General features: G+C 42.5%; 1 protein-coding gene across 1 annotated transcript; it reads right to left on the bottom strand.

Annotated features, from left to right (window-relative positions):
- Positions 1-1,031: 1,031 nt before the first annotated feature.
- Positions 1,032-2,905, bottom strand: LOC114471290 (trichohyalin-like). The gene has a single exon (XM_028459994.1). The coding sequence runs from the start codon at positions 2,791-2,793 to the stop codon at positions 1,054-1,056; it is 1,740 nt and encodes a 579-aa protein (XP_028315795.1). The 5' UTR covers positions 2,794-2,905; the 3' UTR covers positions 1,032-1,053.
- Positions 2,906-12,365: the final 9,460 nt, after the last annotated feature.

The raw sequence follows: 12,365 nt of genomic DNA on the forward strand, positions 1-12,365 counted from the left end.
TTGGTCAAACCAATAAAATATTAAAACCCAATGTAGTGAGAGCAACTGGCCCAATAAAAAGAAGACAGTGGATGCACGTTAACCATTTAATATTTGCAAACCTAAAAGGCTAGCACAACACTACTAAAACAAACACAGAACACCAATCTAATATATTGTCCAGAGAGGCCGGTATAGACCAGTCCGGGCGCCGTGCGTAAATACCGCAGCTCATCCACTTTCAGGGACCTCTCAGGCAAGGCAGGGGAAACCCCTGCCTCTACTGTAGTTTCGCGTCGGGGTACAGTCTCCGTCTCGCTCCGCTTGCACGTCCGGGCCGCTCTGGTGGGCTACCGCAGCCCCTGGGTCTCGATCCTCCCTGTCACAGAATGACACAGCCAGCACACAGCGCCACGTCCCCCCGAACCCACAGCCGACACGCCCCTAGGGCGTCTGTATACTTTTTTTTTTTTTTTTTTTTGGATTTTTTTGGCTCTAGTGGCCTATATATGACAGTTGCTTGACAGGAAGGGGGTAAGGGAGAGCAGGGAATGACACGCAGGAAGGGGTCCCAGGCCGGGAATCGAACCTGGACCCGCTGCAGGTGAGGAGCTACAGCCTCCGTACATGGGGCGGGCGCTCAACCCACTGTGCTACACACCGCCCCAGGGCGTCTGTATACTTACAGGCAAGGCAGGGTCTCCCCTGCCTCTACTGTAGATTCGCGTTTGTAGCTCGCGGGGTCTGCTGTGTGCTCCAGGGCTTCCAATCAGGTGTGCGTCCGCTCTCTCCCTCGGCAAGGCTCGTCTGTCGTCCGCGTTTTTTGTTGTCTTCCGTGCCCTCCTCTTTATGGTCCGGTCTGATGCGTCGCAGGTGTGTTTGATTGCAGGGGGCCATTGATTAGCCAAAAGTGACAGTTGCTGGGGTTGCTAGGGGCAACAGGCTAAAAGGGGCGGTGTCCAAAATATGCAACCAAAAAACCACAATAAAAGCACACAACATGCAATCAAAAGCCACACCACAATAAACCCAAACAAAAATAAAATCCCCTACTTGTGCCCCATCACACCTTGATTATGGGAAGCAGTTAAGACACCTTCGCCAACAATGACATAAACTCTTTTTTATTTTTTTGAAAAAGCTTGTCTTCTTCCTGGAGCGCAGTTCTTTCAGTATCTCCACTTGCTCAAACAGCTCCTCCATAAGTTTTTGTTCCCTCCTCTTAGCGCTAAGAGCTTTTTTTAATAATTCACAGGTTTCCTCCTCTGAGCGCTTCAGTTCCTCGGCCATCTTCTCTACTTCCAGCTGATTTTCTTTGAAAGTAGCATGTTTAGCAGCCAGTATCAGAATTTGTTTCATATCAATTTCCTGATTCGTCTCAAATACCTGCAGTTCTTGAAACATGTTCCTCTTTGTTATTTGTAGCTGCTTTCTGTCCTCGTGAGACTGATCCTCCCTCTTTGTTATTTCCTCAAACTTCTTTAGGTGCTCGTTCTCAATTTCTTGCAGTGAGAGGTACTGTTCCTTCAGGTGTTGTTCCTCTTGCTCCACAATGACTATTTGCCGAGCTAGCTCTTTTGAGGTTTCCTGTTGAATCTGGTCATTAAGTGTCAGCTGTTTAGAACGCTCAGTCAGCATTATCTTCCTCTGCTCATTTTGGCGCTGCCTCTCTACATACTCATTCTGCCTTACTAGCAATGACATGGAAAACTCCTGCAAACGGAGATCTGTCTGTTCCTGCTCCTCTTTTTTCTTAGTCAGCTCTTGTTGGACTAAATTATTTTGAAGCTGACCCTTTTGTAGCTGATCATTCGTCCACTCCTGCAGCAGATTAATAATCCTTAATTTCTCCGCTTCCTCTTCTCGTTTCTGCTTTTCTTCATGCAATAAGAGGGACAACTCCTCCTGTCGTATTTTCTGCAGCTGTTGTTCAGCTTCTTTTTTGGTTAGCTCTACTTGAGCAGCCTGCTGCTCCTCTTCCATAATTTTCAGAAAGTTAGTACGGAAATCCAACAGTAACTCCCTGTCTTCCGACTCCTGGTGTTGCCCTATTTCATCCTCCATCCCCCTTACAGTTATTGGAGCTACTTGAGCTGCAAGCTGTGACTCTTCCACATCGTTAGGAAAGTCAAATGGGTTACCCAGCAGCAACTCCTGGTTCTCTAACCCTGGCTGTGGACCCATTCCTTCTTTCATCTCCATTATAGACTGTGGAAATATTTGAGCAGTCTGCTGGTCGTCTTCCATAATTTTTAGAAGGTTAGTGGGGAAATCCACCAGTAACTCCCTGTCTTCCGACTCCTGGTGTTGCCCCATTTCATCCTCCATCCCCCTTACAGTTATTGGAGCTACTTGAGCTGCAAGCTGTGACTCTTCCACATTGTTAAGAAAGTCAAATGGGTTACCCAGCAGCAACTCCTGGTTCTCTAACCCTGGCTGTGGACCCATTCCTTCCTTCATCTCCATTATAGACAGTGGAAATATTTGAGCAGTCTGCTGCTTGTCTTCCATAATTTTCAGAATGTTAGTGGGGAAATCCAGAAGTTTCTCCATGTCTTCCAACTCCTGGTGTTGCCCCATTTCATCCTTTATCCCCCTTACAGTTATTGGAGCTACTTGAGCTGCAAGCTGTGACACTTCCATAATTTTTTCAAAGTTAGGGCGGTCACCCAGCAACAAACCCTGATTCTCTAACCCCGGCTGTGGACCCATTCCCTCCTTCATTTCCATTTTAGATTTTGGGGCTAATCGAAGAACCTGATGCTCTTCTCTCACAAAGTTAGTGTACCCCACCTGTTGATGAATTTCTCCCATATAGATTTTGCAGCTACAAAATATCTATTTTTCACAGACTACCTTTTAAAGCTCTCAAACTTTTAAATACAGGAGGGATTTTTCTCAACTCTTGTGACACACCTGTGTTTGTTCAAGGTTCAAAGCCTTTGCAGAAAATGAACGGTACATGACAACTATGCCACGTGATGACGTCAGACAGGAGGCTCCGCCCACAAATACAACTCTCCATTTGAGAGCGTTCCATATTTTGGAGGCAGGTTCCTGCTTTTTTTTTTTTTTTTTTCATAAGTTCTGCTTCACAACTCAATAAAAAATAAATAAAAACATTTCTTTAACAAACTCTTTTTGGTCATTGTATCCCATTTCAAAATTTTATATTTTCATAAACCTTATGAATAGCTCTTAATTATAACTTTATTGTTCTACTTTCTGGAAACAGGTTCCTGTTTATTTATTTATTGATTACATAACTTCTGCTTCACTATACAATCAATAAATTGTCTCACTGGAATATTTTTTATTACACACGTCCGTGTGGACACCGCAGCATAACGTGCAGTCTGACATGCAGTGAACCAAGTGCGCTCTCTGCTGGCACAACATGTAAATGCATGTATTCAGTACGGTGGCTCTGAAAGGACAAACATTACAACCATTTAGCAAATGATCTACATAAATAAATTATTATTTAGGATTATTAGTATTCAGGAATTATTTGTTATTACATTTTCACTTTTTTTTTTAAAACAACTCCTATGATTAGAATATGACATAATAACACATGTAAATAATTAGAGATATCTTTAAAATCCTAATGATTAAAACATCTAAACACTATGCAATATTTATAATTCGAATTTTTTTTCCAAATTTCTGAAATCCACATTATTATCAACTATATTTTTTTGTGGATATATTAGCATAATTTAGCATTTTTCTTTTTAAAAAACGACCTACCATTGGTTCAGCTGTGTTAATGTATATTTAGTAAGACAGCGACATATAGAGGCATCTGTGTTTTGCAGATTAATATTATTGTACTACCATCTTTAACCGTAAGATGGCAGTGTTGGCCTCTTCATTCAGCCTCTAAAAGAGCCCCCAACTTACTATTAGTTACTTAATATTTATATTCAAAATCACAAAATGTTTCCATGAAAAATGGTAACTTACAGCGACATTAATAAGAGAATTAATACTTTTTTTTGTGTTTTCCTGACATTTTGCCCATTAATGTAAACAATTCAAATCTAGGGGTGTAAGGATACACTTAAAGTCCTTTCAATGTGAATACATAGAGATCATATTTTGGAGAAAAAATACGGATTATATATATATATATATATATAATTTGAGACTTGCATTGCTGTTCTTATTCATTTTCTATTTTTGCACTGTATAAGCCATAAAATGCTCCAACACCCTGAATGGGAGATGAGCAGGTTTTATATAAAATAATAACCTGCTACCACACAGTTCACACCACCTTCTCAGTTTTTTATGCAGTGTTGTTTTCACATAGACATGGATGATAATGTTCTTTGTGTGTTTGACTCATACCAAAAAGTGTGTACATAAAACTTTATACAAACTCCAACAGTTGCCATACATTGATGTACATTGAGACATTGTTCTATGACCGAGAAGTGGAATACAATTTAAGGGATAAACTTAACTTTAAAACAGTTAGTGTACAGACAACCACAAAAAGCTTTTGTGTGTCAATTAATGGAGTGAAGCTGTGGCACAGTCTGAATATGGAACTTAAGCAATGTCCAGACATAAGATGGTTCAAAAAAGGTTTAAAAATATATTTTTCACAAAATACCGAGATGAAGAAGGGCTTTGAAAATCACCGGGTGTTTACAGGGATTATTGCTTACATATTCATTTATTTTAAAAAATATTGTTTTGTTTTATTTTTGTCTTTTCCTCTTTTTTACTTCTTCTCTAAATAACAATGTCTTCACATGATAATGTTTGTATTTAGTTGTTTGACGGTATGTGGGTGTTTGCACACGCACGTGTGCATATATATATATATGCTGTATGTATGCAGGAATAAGGTACAGCCGTGCTGTACAATTTATATTTCATATAAAAACATGCATTTGTTGGAAACTTATTTTAATGGAGAATGTATGAATTGATGTAGAAGGGGTGGGATCAAATAAGTTTATACTTCTTCCCACTCCTTAACGGACGTGTACATTATAATTTGTATGGAGGGTATTTGAGAGCTTGTTTTGCATTGTTTGTCCATACTACTTTTCTGCATTTGCTTTTTTTTTCTTTTTTCTATATCTCTTATTTTTTCATGTTCAAATAAACTAAACTAAAAAAACTGAATAAACTAAATATAATTAACATTTTATCAGCATTAAATTGCAGTTCTATCACTTATAGTAACAGGATGAGAGGATGATGATGGGAGTGTGTTTTGAGGTGTGTGGTGTGAGCAGTTCAGTGAGGTAAGTGGGGGCTGCACCGTGCAGACAGTGATGGTGTGCAGGAGGATCTTATATTCTATGCTGGACTGAATGGGGAGCCAGTGCAGTGTACGGAGGAGCAGAGTTGATGAGAGGTTCCAGTGTGAATGACTTCTGTTTTTGAGCCATTTAGCTGCAGGAAGTTTTGACTCATCCACGCTCCTATTTCATCCAGGCAGGATCTGAGGCGGGCAGCCATGGCAGGGGGTGTGGGAGAAAGGAAAAGAAGGGAGTGACTTTGAGATTGTGTGTTGTCAGCATAGCAATTGAAATTAATTCCATGCCTGCTGAGGACTCGACCCAGGGGGAGCATGTAAATAGTCCAGTGTGTGGCCCCTATTGTATGTGGGGCCATCCACAAGCTGCTGGAGGTTGAGACAGTCCAGGATCTGTTCGAAATTGGAGTTCCAGTTGACAATTATTGGAGTCCATGTGTATGATGAAGTCACCAATAACCAGAGTATTTGAATATGTTGTGCTGAGTGAGATAAGGAAATTGTGAATGTTAGGGATGAAAGTTGGTTGTGGTTTGGGAGGGCTACAGTAACTACAGCAAAACAATACAGTACCGTAGGATGGATTTGCAGAGAAGCAGCGAAAAAACAGAGCTAGCGTCCTCTCCGTCTACCTACCATAAGGCAACCATAGCCTTTCTCCGAGTAGCATGGATACTTGCAAAAAAGAAACAGTCATTTACCGATGCAGAAATGGTGAAAGAATAAATTGTCGCTGTCAATTAAGTGGTAACAAACAACAAAGTGAAACAACAGGTAATATCTTCTATTAAGGGAAAACATTTTTTTGGTTCAATAGGGCTTTATTTACGGATGATTAGCTCCTACTGCATATTTGCAAATTTATACATATAATTTTATTATTCTGTATAGTTCCTGTTATGGACATATAGGCTACATCTGAATGAGGCAACCTTTTAAATAATAATAATATAATAAATAAAAAAATACAACTGGTTTCCATGTGTTTCCGAGCAAAAGGAAGTAGTCGTTAATAAATAAAGCCCAATAAAACTCCCTGGAAAAGATAGTATCTCTAACAACTGGTCCAATGATAAACTTGTTGATATTACAGCCTGTGCATGCAGTAGTAGTACGAGGCAGAATTTACTATGTCTCTGAGATGTTTCTGGGTTCTATTTCATAATATTTTGTGAGATGTCTCACTATGGGGTACACACTCCCTGTCGCCCTCAGAAGCGCTTTTCTCAATCTGCCAAGCCCTGATTGGCTGGAAAGAACTTTTCATCCACCAGGGACACTCCCACCTTTTATAAGTGGGAGGGCGAATGTACAGTTCCTCATTTAAACACCTTTTCTCTCTCTCATGCACATATCGCGTTCTTATCGGCTAAACTGTCCACAGGCTGATTTCTTCAGATTTTCCAGTCGCCGGACGCTGGTAAGTATAAAACGCATTGTGTGGACCACAACAGGTCGAGAAGCAAAAAGCACTTACCTTGCTCTGCTCAGTAAGCGCTGCTCCTTCACAGGTAAGTGAAATTCAGAGCCCCAGCTCCGGTTGTCGGCTCTCCTCCAGCGTTGTCGCTTCGGCCCCCGTTGGTCCTCGAGCGGCTCTCTCACTCACGGTGTCTGTTAGCTGCTCTGAGCTCTGCACCGACAGGTCCAGAGCTCCCGGACATCACCACTTGACGCCTCTGGGCTTGTGTGTGCTGTCTTTCACTGCTGCAAAGTGTGAAAACCCAGAGCCTCGGTTCCAACACTACCAAATCGCAGAGATTGTTAAAAGAAAGATCTGTGACGCAGTGCACCAACGCATAAAATGATTGTTTAGGTCGCATGCAAACTCCAGATGAAACTGGTTGATATTTTTTTCTTCCGTGAACGGCAACGCTGACGATAAGCCTCAGGCACAAGCTCGTAAATTCTAATTACAACAGACTTTACGGCAGTGTAATCCTGACTTTCCTCCATGGATAAAGCCAAATACGCTTCCTGTGCCCTACCCGTTAAGCATCAGTGTATGAGATGTCTCAGGCCACTGTATAGTGTCAGCCACACGTTCAAACAACAACAAAAAAGTTTCTGGATCCTTTTCACAAAAGTTTGGAAGCATACGCACATTGCCCAAAATATCAAATGAAGACCCTGAACAACCTGTTAGTGTATCCTCAAGTCCCTCCACCTCGGATTTTCCAGCTTTAATTAAATTGAGCCGATATTGCTCCAATGATAATTTAGCCTGTTCAGACTGAACCCGCAGCTTCTCCACAACCAACTGTCCCTCAATTTCAGCCTGTTGCCTCAACTTATCACGTTCTAATTGCAACATCTGAAGTTATTTTTGCTGCTCAAACGTTAAAGTTGAAACCCCAGCAGAAAATGGTGGACCAGCAAAACGGGCACACACAGGCTCCTTGTGAAATACATCCTGCTCACTCAAATTTGCCCATAAAATATTTTCTACATTTTCCTTTAGACGTTTATCAGAAATTTCAACATTATAATGGTCTGCTATCTTAAGCAGCTGATCCTTAGAGCATTTATCCAAATATTGCTCTTAGGGTGCTTTAACAAAAACAGCAACATCAAACATTTTATTATATACTGTATATTTAACAAATCACAGATTAGAATAGAATTATACACCATACAAACACATTTTACTCACTATCTTCAGTGGCCTGCCGAGCCCGAGGCGACACTCAACTCAGACTGCCATGGAAAACCAAGACACAGTCCACCGCAACAATCCCAGCGCAGTGCACCCCCACCCCAGGATTACCACCAAAAATAATAAAATGAAGGAAATAAAACAAAACAATTAATATACCAGGACGCCCATACAGTGCCAACCACTGATAGAAACAGGAAGCAGCACCTGTCAGTAAACTGTCATCCTCTTTAACCAATGCTCAACTCCGCACCAGAAACCACACAATTCCGACAGACAAGTCAGTAAATCACAATTACCAACGCACATGAACAGGTCCATCACTCACCCGAAGACATACACAGACGATCTGCAGCCACGCTGCAAATGCCGAGTTGCAAACACACTCAGACACACCGGATGCCTTTCATCAATTTTATGAATGAAACACCGGTGCGCTCTGACGCAACGATCTGACGCAACGATCTGACGAGCCCGCAGACCGACAGACCGGCAGATCGAAGACTGAAGATCATATGCATGATTAAGTCGTTTTTTTAAAAAGAAATGCTGCAATGTTAACATTTGAAAACATCCAAAATTGTAGCCACTTTAATAATGTTTGTAAGAAAGCAAACTGTATGTAAATACATCAAGATTTTAGCGAGATAAAAGTATTTACGTTCGGCAGATCACCCACCTTCCCTCAGAGAGCTTCCCGGGGAAAGATGGCCACTGATGCCATGGCAGAATCTGCCGTAAGGCATGTAGCCATTATATATGATATATATGGTCTATTAATTAATGGAGGAACAGCTTAAACAAATATAATGAATATAAATCCATAATGACAGTGAAGAGCAATAGTGAATTAGTGCAGTGCACAGCAGGAGGCGGAACTTTTATGCTCGCTCAGATCTGATCCACTTCGTAACTTGGTACCGACCAGGTTGCTGAAGTTTAAAATGATGAATAATTAAAATCCATAATTCAGACCAAAGACAACACTGTTGTTACAGAAAAAGCAGAAATAAGAGAACTTAGGTCGGAAGCTCTGCAGTTAAACTTTATTACAGCACACATGTGTTTCTATTTAAGTAGAACTCTATCACCCACACTGGGATGAGAGCACATTGTGCATGTTCTTGCACTTTTTAACCAGCAGGTGCTGTGATTATTATTTAATCAAACTTGAAGCTGCTTGTATTTTTCATTACTTGTACAAAAATCAAACTGGTGCTCTTTACAGAATTTAAAGAATATTTAAAATGTGATAGTGCTGTGTGTCAGTGCACTACGAGAGCAACTGTACCAGGAATAACCGATGTCATGTACTGAGTTTGCATTGTACTGAGATTGTATATGTGCATGTGCATGCGCACTACTTTTTGCTAAAAAAAAAAATAATTAATTTTTTTTTATTTTTTTGTTTTCAAAGTGAACAGACGTGCTTTATTTGTTTATTGGGTTAGGGTTAGAGTTAGGTTGGGTTAGAGTTAAAATCTCAGTACGGAGATAAACTCAGTACGTGACACCGGCCCAGAAACCATAGCCTTCCAACAATATGGCCCACAGCAAAGTGTAGTTGAATAGCCCTGCTCAACATGATCAAGCATCTTCAAATCTAAAAAACATGTTAGTGCCCTAGCGTCTGGGCAGAACACTCCACTTTTAATTTGCAGGTTTTCTGGAATTTCCTAAAGTGTCCAAAAGTCAATCAGGAGGCAGGAGGCGTTTGTAATGGTCACAATCACTGAATAGTACACGTAATGGTCAACACCTCAGACCATTACATGCGACCGTTAAACTCAAAAACTACTTGTTTGCTAAAGCATATTTTGTATAATAGCGTTAACTTAAAGCGGACGTGTTTGCTGGGGGGCGGCACTAGCTCTTCCGGTGGTTGACTTTGCTGTTGGCTATCTGGTAGGTCGCTCCTGCTTTCTGCGGGCCGGTGGGTGGGTCCGGGGTGCCCAGGGCTAGGGGCTGCTGTGTGTGTGCTGTTGGAGTGCCTCCTTCCAGCGGGGGTGGCCGCCAGTCGCTCGCGCTCCAGTGAGGGGCATTGCCATGTGGCTTGCGCTGTTCGGTGAGTGGCGGGACCTGGGCTGCTGTCCTTGAGCCATCTGGGGCTCTGTGGTCCTGCTGGACTGTGGCCAGGTTTGTGGGTTGGGGTGGGGGGGCGCCGCCTGAGGGCTCGCCCTTGAGGATTCCCAGTCCCGGGGGTGCTCTTGGCTGGGCTCTTCCGGAGGGAGTGGCGCGGGCCGCACCCTTGCATGCCTGTGGGTGCAGCTCGGGGTGGCCCTTGCTTGGGTGGTGCCCTGCGGCTCTGCCGCCTCTGGGCTGCGCGCGCCGGTATGGTGGTCTGGCTAGGCCTTTGGGGCGGGGGGCTTGACCTTGGCAATAGCTAAGGCTCATCGCGCGGGCGGCGTGAATAAAGCGCTCGGTCGGTGCGCCTGTGGGCCGTCGGGCGACTTGCAGCATCCCCTCGATGCCCTAGGCGGCTGGGGATGTGTTTGTCGTCCCTGGGCGAGCTACTCCCGGTGCTGCTCCTATTCCAGGTCCTTCTGGCTCTGGGCCTGCCGGCTGCCCATTCGGTGCGGCTTTGGCTTCTGCTGGGCGTGGGCCTTTGCTCCCCTGCTGGGGTCTCGGGTGGGGGGCTCTTTGGGCCCTCCCCTCGGGGGGCTGGGTGTGGGTGGGGGTGGAAGTGTGGATGTTGACGAGGTGCTTGGGGTTGGGGATTGGGGTCGGTGGCGGGGTGCCCTGGGTCCTGGGCTCCTTGGGGCTTTCTCGGGTGTGTATGTGGGGGGGCGGTGACTGCCTCTCGGCTTGGGATCTTGGGGTGTCTGGGGGGCTGCCCGGCTGTGTGGGGGTGGCCTGGTGCTCCCTAGCCCCCGCTCTCTCTGCTGGCCTGGCTGCATCTTCGAGCCTGGGGCAGTGCTTGGGTTTACAGTAGCGGTTTTTGCGCATTGGTCTACGATGCACTGGCATGGCTTGGGCTGTGGGATAAAACTGGTACTGGGGATAACCTTAGCCAGGTTGATCCCAAATACCTGTTCAAGGTATAACCACTCACTCTTTCCCTCGGTCCACAGCCATCACCATTATACCTAAGCTTCACACTTGTCACCACAATGGCTTGAATACACCACACAATATGCACACAATATGCACTACAACTTCACATCTCACTGTCACTTTAAAATAATCAACTCTTCCCCACCCTTTCCATTTCTTACCTTGAGTCTCTCCTTCCTGTTCCCTTCCTCCTCCCCCACCCCTTCACCCAGGTGTAACACTGCCTTGTCTTTTTATATTCTCCCTTTAACTAAGTGTTTCTTACTCTTCCTTAGGGAGGGCTGGTGATGTTCACAATTACGCAATAAAATAAATGAATTTATTTCATTGCAATAACAAAACATGCATTGCTGTCTTAAAAAAAATTGCACTTCTTGTAGTGTTGACCTTTGACAGCATGTGCAGACAAGAGAAAGAAGAAATTAAAAAAAACTTAAAGCGGTCAGGGTCTCATCTGTAATGATTGCTATAGACTTTATATTTTGTTAAGCGCGCTGAGATGACTTTGTTGTAATTTGTGCAATATAAATAAAGTTGAATTGAATATAATTAAATTTTCTTGATGTTGTAGGCCATGCCAGTAGAGCTAGGGTTGCTAACCTTCCTTTAAAATATAGAATCATGCTAACATAAAACTACTGTGATATTGCACACACGTTCTGTGAAAATCAAAATAGACTATAAAACTGTATTTATTTTAACAGTAAGGAGATTTTAATTCTATTATAATCGTGTTGCCAGCCCTTTTTTTTAAACTTCTATTACAACAGAGGTTCTCACAAGACAAAACCTAATAATAAATAGGTAGAACAACTATAAGAAACCAATTCATGTTTAACATGCAATTTCTGCTAAGAAAGTCCAGCGAGGCCTGTTGATGTGAGACCATACCTGTCAAGTTTTGGATTTGAAAATAAGGGAAATTTTCTGGCACCCACTCTGATCCATCCCATCCACCCAACCAAGCTCCAGTATCCCTTATATTTTAAGACAGGTGTACAGGAAATCTAAAATAGACACTTGTCAACCACTTACTAAATACAATTATGTGATTAGAATCTGGTAGGTCGACCTTTAACAACATTGAAATGTTGTGAACATTCCTGCTAGGGCTGGTGATATGGACCAAAACTCATATCTCAATATATTTTCTCAAATGGTGATATATGATATAAATCTTGATAATTTTATCAAATAAAGTCTGAGCAGAAAAACAATTCTGGGTTAAATGTGCTGATGCAAAATGCTACAAACAGCTGCACAATATGTGCACTCATTAATCCATCTAACTGAGTTTTACATGTTGTTTTGAAAAGTAAAAGCAGCAACTCCTAAAACTAGTATTTTGATACATAATAAGCTATATATATATATATATATATATATATATATATATGA

Source organism: Gouania willdenowi, chromosome 10, assembly GCF_900634775.1.
Source record: "Gouania willdenowi chromosome 10, fGouWil2.1, whole genome shotgun sequence".
In the NCBI taxonomy this organism is placed as follows: Eukaryota; Metazoa; Chordata; class Actinopteri; order Blenniiformes; family Gobiesocidae; genus Gouania; species Gouania willdenowi.

What these genes read in the sequence shown, in the direction of transcription:
- LOC114471290 (XM_028459994.1), bottom strand. Translation starts at nt 2,793, where the DNA reads ATGGGAGAAATTCATCAACAGGTGGGGTACACTAACTTTGTGAGAGAA.